The sequence below is a fragment of the Metarhizium acridum genome (assembly GCF_019434415.1).
Source record: "Metarhizium acridum strain ARSEF 324 chromosome Unknown scaffold_587, whole genome shotgun sequence".
In the NCBI taxonomy this organism is placed as follows: domain Eukaryota; kingdom Fungi; phylum Ascomycota; class Sordariomycetes; order Hypocreales; family Clavicipitaceae; genus Metarhizium; species Metarhizium acridum.
In genome coordinates this window covers 314422-328059 of record NW_027094049.1, presented here as the reverse complement: position 1 = coordinate 328059, position 13638 = coordinate 314422, and the positions used below count along the sequence as shown (strand labels likewise).

Below are 13638 nucleotides of genomic sequence, written 5' to 3'. Positions count from 1 at the left end.
GTTGACCACTAGGCCAAATCGAGCGGTAGTAGCACACGAATAGCTAGGGTTGGTAGCACGAATAGCACGACCCCCCTCCGAGGTACCCCGCATCCCAAAAGAGACTTTTAGAGATTTCCGCCCAGTGTATGTATTATCTACTTCCCAATTCCTTGATCGGAGAAGGCGGAATTTCGCCTGTGTTGTGCGTCGTCAAGCGCCGTTGCGCTACAGCTTTCAGAAGCCTTGCTCCTGTTGAAAAGAAATAGAAAGGGTCGTCACTAGGACTCTAATTACTAGGCAGTTAGTCTCAAAATACTCTTCGGCAACTAGTCAATATGATTAGGGTTTAAGCTACTGCAGACCTTCTAGAAGGCCCGACAGATGAAAGTCGGCTGCATGTCCCTGGTGGCCATTTCTTGGATTAACCATGACCTTGATTCGATTCTTACGGTTTCTAACCCTAACAGCGGCGTCGGTTCCTGCACACTTTCTGAGGGAATGATGGCGGCACCATCCGTAATACTACTGGGCACTTCGCGGGAGAACAGACACACACCCTCTTGGAATTAAGTTTACAGAATCTCGGGGGTTGACCTTCACATAATCTGTGTACTCGAGCCCGAGGTCTGAAATGTTGCTTACTACTCTGCTAGGCCCGCCTCTCTAGCAAGCTGGTAGAAGGCCCCCTTTTGCTCTATCAAAGCAGCCGGCGTATCAGCCTCAATAATCTCGCCGTTATTGAGCACCACAACGCGGTCAGAGTCGATGACAGTATGAATACGGTGCGCAACTGTAATGGTGGTGCGATGGCCGGATAGATTGTCCCGAAGAGTCTTCTGGATAATCATATCCGTCTCAACGTCCACCGCAGCCTACTGTCAATTAGCTTTGGAGTTTACAGCATGATGTATGCATAAAAAGAAGTTTCGACAGTTGCCAAAACGGATACTCACGGTTGCTTCGTCTAGCACTAGAATAGTCGAGGGCTTCAGCAGTGCGCGGGCTATTTGCTAAGATTTGAACCTGTAGTGTCAAGTGTGAGTATTACGTGAAAGAGGTGAATATTCCTGTCATCTTACCCCCTTCGTATACTTTCGCGTCTAGTCCACCACATGCGCCGGCAACGTGTTCCTTTAATCGAGCAAGCTCTACAAATTTGGTACATTAGTCCAGGTCGCCAAATGACCCAGCAGCGGGTTCCGCGCGTACCAAGAGCGGCCGAAAGCTCAGTATCGTCATGGGCCTTGTCTGGGTCCAGGTTATCTCGAATTGTCCCTTCAAACAAGGCGGAATCCTGTGGAATAATTGACAGTCGCCGTCGAAGGTCCAAAAGCCCTACGCTCGATGCATTGAGATCATCGATATAGATGCTCCCAAAGGCCGGTTCGATGACTCGAAAGAGCGACAGCACTAACGAGCTTTTGCCAGCCCCAGTGCGGCCGATAATGCCAATCTTTTCCTTGGCTCTTATGTCAAGCTTAATGTTTCTGAGGACTGGCTCCAAATCTGGCCTATAGCGAGTGCTATAGTTGACAAATTTGACGGCCCCTTGAGTTGGCCAGCTACTTGGCGGCCGGTGGCTCTTAAGAACATCTGGAGCCTCGCTGGGTAAACCAGCGAATTCGAGGACACGTCCTACTGACACGATATTCGTCTCAACCTCTCCGGTGGCTCGGAGTCTCGGACTAGCGAACCAAGACACTGCGTGATTTGTCTGCTTACTGTCAGTGTACTCCAGAGCATCTTCGTGAATGGACCCGGCGGGGAGCTGCACTGACAGAGCGTATGATATTGTCAAGCCGGCCATGCCTTCGGATTGACCAGATCTGAAGGCAACACCTGTAACAGCAAATCCGGCTGCTAGTAGAATTACGACAGATCCAACAAATTCTAATCGAACTCCTAACCACCGGTTTGCCGTTATCGACGGAATATAGGCCTTCATGTTTGCGTCTACTCGACGCTCATTCTCTCGGATGAATCGCTCCTGTGCTCCGTAGGCACAAATAGTTGCAACACCCCCAAGGGTCTCTTGAAAGTGGTCAAAAACTGGACTGCGGCTCGTGCTTTCTAAACGCTTGCGCTCTCGTTTGGCTGCCAAGTAATATCGCTGCATGTATGTATAGAAAAGCACGAGTGGGATGATAAACACCACAAAGAGTGGACTTCCCAAGGCAATTACGCCAAGAATAAAGAAACCTCTCGCGGCACTAACAAAGAGCGCATTGAACTGCCTGGCAAGGGACTCGTCGATACGGTATATGTCACTACAAAATATGCCGTGAGCTGCGAATGACGCAAGAAATACACAGCTCTACTGAGTCTAGTATTAGGTGGCCACGATAAGCTTTCCACGTACCTCGAGAATCGATTCAGGATTTAACCGGCTGGAGTTTGCTCAAAGAAGCCCATGGGAGATCTAAAAACTGCAAAAACCATCCGCTCATGGAGGGTGCGTGAGGCCTGTCTGTTCGTTAGCCTGGGCAGTTTTCTACATCAGCGGTTCAAACACCATTGGTGCGCGTCGTACCTTGATGGAGCAGGCTAACCAGAGTATCATACTCTGTATGAAAACAAGGACAGCTGAACCAAGCCCAAATGCAACATATACACCAATGAACTTTGCAACTAGCGGATTCTCCCCGACATCGTTGTTCGTCTCGCTCCAGTGTTTGAGCCAGATATTACTCCCTGTTAGGTTATTAGCGACAGCTCTCAGCGTGTCACGACTCACGACGATTATCAAGTTTGACCATCGAGCTATGAAGCAAAAAGATCCAGCAATAGCGGCTCTTAGCGGAATATCCCTGATATCTGGCCTATAAGTGTGCCCATTTGGCTCTCTCTCTTTCTCTCTGTGGCCCTGACACAGCGACTATGCTTGGTCTTTCCCTTAAGAGTGAAACAACATAACACATGCAAAAATACACATACCAATTTCAGCCGCCTGAGAACCGATGAGAGCAACAGCATATAGAGAGAGACAAAGACAAGACCATTCGACTTTGCGTAATCAGCATACACCTTCCATCCCACACGTCCTTGTTTCGAGCGTTCTGCGCGTATGATTGGCTCAGATTCCGCGTCAATACGTCTCCTTGGAAGACCTCGGCGACATACAAAGTCTGCGCGGTGAGCTGTACTCGGGTCTGCCTCTTGGGCAGCCACTTCGCGCATTGTTGTCAGTCCCTGAAGGTCGCTTATAACCTGTGATTTTCCGGTGCTTGACATATCGGAAGAGATACCGAGTTTAAGTTTGTCGTTTAAAACCCTCAACCTTCCTTCAATATCGTTCAAATCTCCCATGGCCTCCATGGTTTGTGTGCCGGTACCTCTTTCTGCGATTCTACCAGATTGAAGCAAGACAACTGCATCTGACTCGGCCATGGCAGCCTCGGAACTCGTGACGACAATTCTTATTCTTCCTTGAAGGAGGCCATGGCGTCCAAGTACATTGTCGACCAGATGTCTGGCGACATGCTGGTCCACTGCCGCTAAAGGGTCATCCAGCAGGTATATATCTTCTCTAGAGTATATTGCCCTGGCCAGCGATAGACGTGCTTTCTGCCCGCCACTCAACATGATACCTCGATCCCCGTTTGGAAATTGGACAAAGTCACTGACTAATGCACACGCCTTCACAGTGTTCTCGTAGAACCCAGGGTCCCATCCATGGCCAAAGGTTATGTTGTCTCGTATCGTGGCATTCAGTAGCCATGTGTCTTGTGCCACATAGGCAACCGACCCATGGACCGTCACTGTACCCTTCACTTTGTGAAGGCTGCCGAGAATAGCGTGGATCAACGCAGACTTGCTCCTTCCAATGCGGCCAACGATGCAGCACAGCTCACCCGCACGAGCCGTGAAGTTGACTTCTTCAATAGCCGGTTTGGTCTGCTGTCTGTCCCATGTGAAGGTTGCTTCGCGTATAGCAACCGATTCTGCACCGGCTTGCGTAACCGCGTCGCTGTGAATAACAGCGTTCTCTTGGACCTCATCAGCGGTAATGAAGGCGCTTAGCCGAGTTAATGCAACACTTGCCTCGGTAACAGACGAAATAGCCGCGGGTAGGATAGTCAGGGGGGTCGTCAACAGATGGAATAATGCAAAGGCAGGGAACACAATATCCGTTGTCAGCGGACTGGCATGGACTAAGACGTATGCTGAGAACGCCGCACACGCAACGAGGAATGGGGCTACCGCACCGATGAATCCAGACAGTGCTTGAAAATTGCCAACCCTGCAAAGCGTTACGAGCTCCTTGTCATTACGAATGTGACTGATCTTTTTAATAGGAATCATGACGAGTATCAAGGCACGGCCAGCTAGCATGCTAGGCCCCATCAGTTGATATAAAAATGCCACGGAGAGAAGTATTTGCAACGGAGCGGACCAAATATGCTGACTAAACTGAATACAGTCCTGAAGGCGCTGCGCATCTACAGCCATCAGATTGACAATGCCACCTGTGGACTTGGTAGCACGCGCACCATTCGACAACCTAAGCGATTTGACATAGACTGTGGAAATAAGCGCCGCTTTCACCTTGACGCCAGTGTAAGAAAGTCGCTGGAAGCACTGATGGAGACAGAGGCTCTGGACGACCGAGACCAGAAACATGGCCAGCGCAAGGGCCACTTCATTTGCCAGACTGCCTCGAGATTGGACAAATGATATCAAGGACCGCAATAGCTGTGGCTGCATGAGTGAAAACATGTCAGCCCCCACCTTGAAGAATATTGCCTGCACATGCTCGTCCGAAACCGCGGAATAGAGCCTTCCATATCGATGGGGCTTTTTTGCCGACCAGCTCGACACTCCATGAGTCTTGGATGTTTGGCCGCAGCCCTTGTATTTTCACCCTCGGCCAACTCCCAGAGATCGTTCTCAGTGAGACGATTCGCATAGCCAAATATCATCATGGGCGTCATCCACGCAAAAGTCAGAGTGGACCACAATGTCGCCCGTGGGCGGACGTCGGTGTTGTTTATTTGCTCCATGTCGGCGTATCCATCCGGCACAAACCATACAAGGACACATTCAACGCACGAGAACCCAAAACTTGTACATAAAGCGACAATGGAATACATATGATGCTCGTTCATACGGTGCGAAATGGTTGATTGCAATTTTGCCCCCAGAAGCAAGGTGAGAATAGGCCAGTAGAAAGTTGCTCCTTTGGCAGCTCTGTGTTGCCCGCCATTTGGCCCCATATACTGGACGACGAACATTGCCAAAAGGAACGTAACAAGAAGGGTATAAGCCCATACCCGCTGGTCGCTGAACCAAGCATGTGGATTGCCGGCGATCAGACCAGCAGTTTGGACAATAGTGCCAGTGACGACGCAAGCGACGCAAGCCTATATATGTGATAAAGATGTCAGGGGCGATTGACTGGATTGATACCGATGACGGATGCCGGTGATCGCAAAGATACCCACTTACCAAACTTGCCCAGTATTTCCAGCCTTTTGTCACTACCTCTCCATGAGCTCTTCGGCGGACAAAAGCCGATATTGTCAGGATGCCAATGAAAATCCCGAATATTGCTACTAACAGTGTAAGCATGTCAATGAAACGCGGTGTAAGGCCGAGTCTGGCAGGACTTGGGAAGTTCCATCCCTTAGCGTCACATCCCAGTGGCTCGTGGCATGAAAATGTACTTTTCCGATGGCCCAGACGATGCACATTTGGGATTGCGAAGGCATGTTGGGAAGCAGGCTCCATAACCTGGTAGTAGAAATGTGTTCTCCACGCATTACGAAGAGTACTGTACTGTCAACTGGATAGAGGGCGAGATTTTGTCCACTGCGAAGAGAGACAGGCGTCGGGTGCTTCTGCTGATTGATAACTGGGCGGTGCAGCTACATTCTTACGTAGGCCCATCTGAGATTGCCAGGCCCACCAGTTGCGTTATTAAAATCTGATTCGTTCATAGTTGGCCTGCTTGGAGCTGTGATGCCGATGAGTTAAATTGCAAGGCCTGTCTTGATCATCGATGTCAATGGAAATATAAGGGTGTATAATTGCTGTTTAATCAGAGCGCGTTCTTTTGCGATAATTGAGATGACTTTGATATATGTGGTCCACACGAGCCGGGGGGACGAAGGGCTGTACCTTGCTCTTTAAGCTCGAGCGAGACGGAAATGCGATGTAAGCGACAGTTCATATGCGCGTCTCCCCGGATTTGCGAAGAGGATTAGAAGAAAGAGTTCAATGTTGGTGGTAAGGGAGCAGTAGGTAGATGCTTTGAGGGAGCGGCAAGCGAGAAACTGGGTGCGGGGCATCAATTGGTCTTCCTCATCTCAAGGCAATAAGGCATTGGCATGCCAACCCCCCCCGCACGGCTCTCGAGGCAGACAGTCCAGTCCGATACTCTATTGCACCCAACGCCATCAGGGACTTCACGATATACCAGGAGCGGAGATGAGAGTGAGTGAGTACAATGACTGCCTTGCTTTGTCTGCGACGATACCTGCCAGCAGAACCCGAGGGCGCACATCAATCCTGCTACGAACTCCCTCAACCTCGACGCTGACCTCGCCTACTAGCTTGACCGTGATTATTCATGAGGCCGATAGCCTGTTCGCATCAGGCCATCGCGAAGGGCTCTACAGCTACCGTGAACACACGCGTCATCTCAAACGGCTGTTTCGTTGCGGGCGGTGTAACTTGCCATACGCGGTTGCTAGAGTATGGAAAGTGGCAAGTGTCTGTCGATTGCTATGCAGGGACCACGGATAATACCCTGTGGGAATCAGACGATTATTTCAATCACGCATTCGACATTAATACTTCCCGCTGTGTTAACTTAGCTTGGTATATACCCTTTGCTCCGCGACCCGACAGGTAGGGGAGGAGCCTGGACACACCCATAGTAGCATGAGTCGATCCCTTTGATGGAGTAGGAAAGCCTGACGCATAATTGGTAGTACAAGTGCAAGATGGCATCGGCAAAAGTCACGTCAGCCTTAAAAATATGGACCATGACACCTAGTACGTAGGGGCTGGCAGATTTCAAACGCATGAACTGCAGGGGCTATCATCTGGCATGCATTTCTCGGGTGACAGAGAAGATTACCGGTCGAATATATGCAAAAAAAAGCATTACAAAGGAAAGGATTGTTCCCCGGCATATAATCTATAAAGGTAATAGTCACGCGATAAGTAACCCGTCATAAACTCGAGGTTTATAACAGTTATTTACCTGGAGGTTTTGGCCATCTATATCTTAGTGACTTACCTCAGAAGACCCCGCTTGGGCAACATCTGTGCGGAATTCCCGTCCTAGCTGGCAAAGAGAGCTGCAAGAGCCCAGATCTGGTAATCGAGGGGAAACAAGTACGACGGTGGGTTGCATATCGGCCGGGTGGTATGGACGGGTGAACGCCGACATATATTGAGCTGTCAACATCTGCCACATCGCGGCAAGACCGGACGTTACGCATTTGAAGTCAATAAATGTGATATTAGAAGCATGGCAGGCATTGGCTCATGCTACCCACCTCGGCCACCAAGCACTACACACGACTTGCGGTTCGGCTCAACTTTGCATGAATTGGATGAAGAACTCTTTTCCACCGCCCGCAGAGGATGTAATGCGACTTTGTTTTCAGTACAATTGCGGGTGACTCCATACTTTCAGCTTGTCCCTCACGTCTGTGGCGCTGTGCCATGTCATAACATCAATTTTGATGTATGCACTCACGGCAGTGCCGCTCTTTGTTGACTCCAGCTCTTATCCTCCGAGCCACCTCTGTAGCTGAAGCAACTTAATATGCAGCTCGATTGATTTGGAGGATGCGCTAGATGGCGTCCGAGAAGGAGTCGGTTTGGGGCAAACGTCTCGTTTGACCGCTGAGCAACAGTATGTCGTGGAAAATATAAATTCGCTATACCCTGCCTTTCAGATTCAGAGTCGATGTCTGAATCATCTAGTTGCATATTATTTCCTATTCTACACTCTTCTGCCAAGACTCAGCTCTATTCGCAGCCATGCCTCTCCCGGTCGATACCGTCGATACTGATAACCACGACTTCGAGTTTGCTCAGCGTGGCCTTGTGGCAGCCTTGGACAATCCACTCATCTATGACTCGAATGATAACATTGTCTGGGATGCTAGTGCCTACGATTTTATGCAAGAAGAGTGTCCCGAGACCGCCAAAAAGTCTTTATGGCGTCAGGGCCAACTCTGCAGCGTGACGGCAGGTCTTTATCATGTCGTTGACGGCATTTATCAAGTACGTGGGCTTGATCTTGCCAATATGAACATTGTTCAGATTCCAAACACAAACAGGATCATCATAATCGACTGCTTGACATCTATTGAAACCGCAAGTGCAGCCATTCAGCTCTATCAGGATTATCACAAGGGGCGATTCCAACGCGAAGCAGAGATCCATGCCCTCGTTTACACCCACAACCACGTGGACCATTTCGGAGGCGCCCAAGCCATTGTAGATGTGGCTGGCAAGGATCTCCGAATCATTGGTCCCGACGGCTTCCTCGAACATGCCGTTAGTGAGAATGTATACGCCGGGGCGGCCATGTCCCGACGGTCCATCTACATGTACGGGGAGGCCTTGCCAAAATCTCCCGATGGCCAAATCGGCTGCGGCCTCGGTCAGGGGCTGTCGACAGGACATAGCTCGTTGGTGGCACCTAACCAGAGCATCACCCAGGACGGTGTCTTGAAGCCCGGCATTGAAGGGCTTGAAATTACCTGCCAACTAACGCCGGGGACAGAGGCGCCTGCCGAGGTGAACTTTTACTTCCCGGCTTACAAGGCTCTATGCATGGCGGAGAACGCAACACACACTTTGCACAACATCCAGACGCTGCGAGGTGCCCCGGTTCGCGACGCCCGACTCTGGTCTCGCTACCTCGACGAGTCCATCTCCCTGTTTGGAGACAAGACCGATGTGGTCTTCTCCAGTCACCACTGGCCTACATGGAAGCACGATAGCGCGGGCAATGGCATTCAAGACGACAAAATAGAAAAGCCGAATAACTTGATTATTACTTTTCTATCGGAACAACGGGACTATTACGCCTACCTTCACAATGAAACACTGCGCCTGCTGAACAATGGCAGCACTCCCGTTGAAGTTGCAGAACAGATCAGGACTCCGCCTAATCTGAGCCTTCGGACCAACCTGCGCGGCTACTACGGCTCAGTCAGTCACAATGTCAAGGCCATCTACGATAAATATATGGGTTGGTTTGATGGCAACCCGGCGAATCTGTGGAAACTCCAGCCAACTGATGAAGCGGTTGAATACATTAAATGCATGGGTGGGCCAAAAGTTGTCCTTGAAAAGGCCAAGGCATACATCTCCGAGAATATGGAATCAAAACTACGATTTGCGGCCACTCTCTTGGATAAACTCATCTTTGCGTACCCCGATGGCTCGGACGCAAAGAAAGAACTGATTTCTGTTTACCAAAAGCTCGGACAGGGCGCAGAGAACGGGACCTGGCGCAACATATATCTTACCGGGGCGTACGAGCTGAAAAATGGACCTCACCCGGCCGTCAACACCATGACGCCGGCGTCCCTGATGGCACTCAATCTAGATGAACTGTTTGACACAATGGCTATCCGTATCAACGGCCCAGAGGCATTTGCTTCTGAAGGCAAGATCACTATTGATTTCATGGTGGAAGATATGCCGCGAAAGTCGCTTCCAGGAAAAGGTCAGATTGGGTGGCACATGAGATTGAGCAACGGCGCCATGACTGGACACGAAATTCCATTTGTCGCGTTCGAGGACCTCAAGGAGAGCAAGTCTGATCTAACAGTTTGGCTTACGCACGACACCCTGGTCACGGCTGTCGGGACCGCCGCCGCGGGCAAGAAGACTGAGATTAATGCCTACCAGGTCGTGACCTTGGGAGAAGTCGGAGCGTGGGAAAAGGCCATAGTCTTCATCCAGGTGCCTAACCATGCATTTAACATTGTTACACCCTGAGCAAATGTCGACTATTAAATAGTTGGTGGTGTTGTCGCCTTCGGCAAGCAGACGAATTTTGTTCCTCACACTACTCTTGTTGACAAGGGGATAATTGTTCTTGGTGAAATTGACTTCAGCCAGAATGACAAATGTTATGTGCGGCACCTTTTGCGCATACACAACATCGGGTATACCGGGAGGATTCATTTGATCACAGCTTTGCTAGCAGATAGCCTTCTCGTCCAGTTCCACAAGAAAAACGCTCGCTGTAAAACTCTGACCGCTCTCGAACTCTCCTCTTCTCGTACGGTGTGTCGGTCTCCTCAAGTCTTTAGACATAAATTTCATGAATTGAGCACTGTTTTGACTGCTCTGAATAACTGTGTAGATGCAGCTACAACTCCTACGCCTACTCAGCGCAGGGCATCGGGCATAATTGTGTCATTCTTTTCTAGTTACTTGAACCCTGAGACTTCTATAATTCATGGTATGAGCAGCCTACCAAAGTATAATTCTCTCCTGGCCATTCTAGACGCCAATACTTGCTGAATTTACCTGCGCAGTGTGGTATGTGTGGGCGTCTTATTACAAGCTCTGTATTGATCCGTGGAGCAGGGGCATCTCAGCGCAACTTCACCGACACTGGAGGTGAAAATGAACAATGCTCAATCATGCTCCAGCAAGTGATGACCTTGCCAGTTCGGTCCCAAACAGTTCATCATCTTAACATGTTCTTCAACCTGTTATTCCTGTTAACTGAGAATGAAGCGGCGACTAAAACAAAACTCCCCGTAGATATCTTGCCACGAAAATATAAAGAGGATTGGGAAATCCGTCTAGCATCTGCGAATCCTACATTCATTTGGACTCTCGCACACCACGCGCCACAAAGTTCAGTCCAGAGCGTTGTCGCATGAAACTTCAAATCGGATGAAAGTGCTACTCCCCACACATGTGAAAGAAACATTCTTCGTACATAGATGTGCCTAGACCCCTTCAAATCGCCTCCGACAAAGGTAGTAAAAGTCTAGCCCACAGAGTCTGACCTAGAGTGAAGAACGTAACGCTGCCTCGCATCAGCTGTTCTAGGGTGACGTCTAATGAGATTCGCCATGTTATGCTCCGCTAATATATATAAAAGACTTGCATTTATATGTCGGCGTATTTCGTGTCGTTCAAATAGGTTGTCGAGCTTAATCCAGTCAAGACGCGGGAAGGTCTGAAGAAAACTTGTCTGGTTGATTGCATCGCCTTCTGCCGCATCCGTGTGGTAAAATTCGTTCCGTACAGCGTACTCGAGCAATGGAAATGATGTATCTGCCGGTTGACGGAGCTCTGCAGCTTCCTGGGATGATGCTTTGCGAAGCGAGTTGCTGATATTTAGATGGGCAGCTATATCGATTCTCATATACATGAGGCAACACTGCTTTAGTCGTTCATAACTTTCCCCTTGAAAGTTTTCTCCAAAGTCAGACCAAATCTCCCTAAGCCCGTTTCCTTTTAGAAAGTCCTTAACCGACTCATGAATAAACTGAATTATTGGGTTTTTGGATTTCGTGGCTTCAATAAGCCCTTTAGAGGAATCGAGGATAAAATTTTTCATAATAGACACTGTAATTTCGTCAGGACTCCAGTCAGACACAGCCTCCGGTTCAATGCCAGACAGGATGGCAAAGTATAACTGTCCCGGCTTTAACGGCTGTCTCGCAAAGAGCATCCACTGAATACATAAAAGCAGTTCGTCCCTTTTGTGGCAGTCCCGCGTTAAAATATCGCGGAATAGCTCGTGCAGGTCCCCGGGAATATCTTGGAGTATTTTTTGTAATTCATGAATGCGGCCCTTATCATGGGCTTTGTTTAAGATTCACACCACTAAGACAACCCACATAAAAACTCCAGATGCCTTTTCTTACAGGTCAGCACGGATCTACGCGGCAAAGACGACAATGTCCAATCCTCAAGTCGCTGTCGACATAGTTGACTATTTCCTGGCGATGCCCTTCGTGTCCTTCGAGAATTAGGTTAAGTCCTTTTCCTGATAGAAATGTGCGGGTAATGCCTGCTTTGAAAAGCAGACCCGAAAGCTAATACCGGTTGGCGTGGTTATTTTGCTCAGCGATTCAAAGAACGATATCATATCTCGGATTTGATTCTCATCACATTCATCCAAGGCCTCAATGAAGCACAGAAGGCTGGTCTCTCCAAGGCCCTACATAGCTTTTTCGAAAAGTGCTTTCAGCGATTCAACCCTCCATTGGTCATATCCACTGTCCCGAGTCGCTAATCGGAGAGAATTAAAGACTCCCTGAAGTTCAGGCAGTCGGTCCAGAAGTTGCAGCAGTATAGACCGGTATAATCCAACTGTCGACTTCTCCAGATCACTTCCTCGCGCGTTAAAGAAAAAAAAGATAATAATCTTATCCTTGATCTTCTTCCAAGCATTTGCAAGAGCAAACTTCATTAGTGTTGACTTCCCGGCGCCAGACTTCCCTTTGATCCACAAAAAGCCGAAATGTTCGTTGAACTTACTGGGGTCAAGCCAGTCAAGATATGCAAACGTCTATAGCAGCCCTCACAGGTCTTGGCGTGAGCGGTCTTGATGGTCATCTGGCGGGCATCGATTTGGTCAAACCACAGCGACTCCAGTAGCATACGTCTTTGCTCGTCATTGAGCGATTGGTTCTCTCCTCTTCTAGGCTGCGCTGAGATGCCGCTTGATGTCCTGCGGAGACCCTTGACGCTATTTCGAGGAATTTGACTGAGAAGATCCTTCGCATATGCAGCCGCTGCCATCGCTGCATACCCTTGCCACTCCTTACTCTTATGCGAATCTCGAGCAGTCACAGATACCGCGAATAATTAAACAAGGGAAGCTGCTCATTAACCCTGCTGCTTCCATTTCAAAACATAAAACATTCTTTCCAAATAACAGTCTATCCCGAACTTGAGCGTTCTTCATTAACTGGTTTGCTGAAGCAATTAGTCCGTAGTGAATGGCTGGCGTGTCCCCGTCTTTGGTCCGTACCGGGCGCGATATTAATTTTGAGGGATCGTTACCACAAACTGCGGCACAACTTGAGCGACCGTTTAGAGGATGGGTGAACTCGCATTGATGTAGCCTGTCGCTGCATGGACCTGGTCGTTTGTATTCCTGCTGTAATCTTGGTATCTTCTCGAGAGTGTTGTTACTGGCCTCTTTAAGCCGATGTCCATGCAGCTCATGATTTGCCTTTATTCCACTCACAGCAGTTCGTAGGCCGATTGGCGGCTGGTTTAGAAAACCCGTTATGCATAATTCCAGCTCTTGCTAATCCTGAAGTATCTTGCCAAAGTCGTACTGGAACACACCACCTATCCCATCTCTGGGGTCACTAACCACGACGCCGCCAAGGCGTATATCGTGCTTCTGACTTGACGCACCGCCGCCGATGCCGACCATGAGGCCAACCTTGATATTGGGAAAGCTATGCAGCATATCTTTGGCCACAATAGCCGCTAGGTAAGACTGCAATGACGACATGGTGATTCCCCATACGATCCAAGGTGTAATGATTGTGGTCATATGGGGACACAAATCTTGGTCCCTTGTGCGTTTCATCGAGAAAAGCCTGTGCGGCCACATTCTCTGTGCTTAGGGCGCAGATCCAACCAACTTTGTATTCATCGTTACCCATGGCCTCCCAAGCCATGCCCACCAGGGTT

The 13638-nt window shown here is 49.2% G+C and overlaps 5 protein-coding genes across 5 annotated transcripts; 2 read left to right on the top strand and 3 right to left on the bottom strand.

Annotated features, from left to right (window-relative positions):
- Window positions 1-623: 623 nt before the first annotated feature.
- Window positions 624-2098, bottom strand: YCF1_5 (ATP-binding cassette glutathione S-conjugate transporter ycf1; the record flags this gene model as incomplete). Its single annotated transcript, XM_066122816.1, has 4 exons — window positions 624-854; window positions 936-985; window positions 1062-1130; window positions 1192-2098. The coding sequence occupies 4 exons, from the start codon at window positions 2096-2098 to the stop codon at window positions 624-626; spliced, it is 1257 nt and encodes a 418-aa protein (XP_065972036.1).
- A 677-nt stretch (window positions 2099-2775) lies between these two features.
- YCF1_4 (ATP-binding cassette glutathione S-conjugate transporter ycf1) lies at window positions 2776-6258 on the bottom strand (the record flags this gene model as incomplete). The annotated part of the gene is made up of 4 exons (XM_066122815.1): window positions 6100-6258; window positions 5428-6011; window positions 2917-5342; window positions 2776-2796 (listed from the first exon to the last, which is right to left on the bottom strand). Exons 3-4 carry the CDS (start codon window positions 4696-4698, stop codon window positions 2776-2778), a joined length of 1803 nt encoding a protein of 600 aa, XP_065972034.1. The 5' UTR covers window positions 4699-5342; window positions 5428-6011; window positions 6100-6258.
- On the top strand, window positions 4381-4656 carry J3458_021887 (uncharacterized protein; the record flags this gene model as incomplete). The annotated part of the gene is made up of 1 exon (XM_066122814.1): window positions 4381-4656. The coding sequence occupies one exon, from the start codon at window positions 4381-4383 to the stop codon at window positions 4654-4656; it is 276 nt and encodes a 91-aa protein (XP_065972035.1).
- A 2180-nt stretch (window positions 6259-8438) lies between the features above and the next one.
- J3458_021886 (uncharacterized protein) lies at window positions 8439-10245 on the top strand. Its single transcript, XM_007813766.2, has one exon. The coding sequence runs from the start codon at window positions 8530-8532 to the stop codon at window positions 9952-9954; it is 1425 nt and encodes a 474-aa protein (XP_007811957.2). The 5' UTR covers window positions 8439-8529; the 3' UTR covers window positions 9955-10245.
- A 2679-nt stretch (window positions 10246-12924) lies between these two features.
- J3458_021885 (uncharacterized protein) lies at window positions 12925-13543 on the bottom strand. The gene has a single exon (XM_007813765.2). It carries the CDS (start codon window positions 13532-13534, stop codon window positions 13244-13246), a length of 291 nt encoding a protein of 96 aa, XP_007811956.2. The 5' UTR covers window positions 13535-13543; the 3' UTR covers window positions 12925-13243.
- Window positions 13544-13638: the final 95 nt, after the last annotated feature.

Coding starts and splice junctions, on each gene's coding strand:
- J3458_021886 (XM_007813766.2), top strand. CDS start 8,530: ATGTCCCGACGGTCCATCTACATGTACGGGGAGGCCTTGCCAAAATCT.
- J3458_021885 (XM_007813765.2), bottom strand. CDS start 13,534: ATGAAACGCACAAGGGACCAAGATTTGTGTCCCCATATGACCACAATC.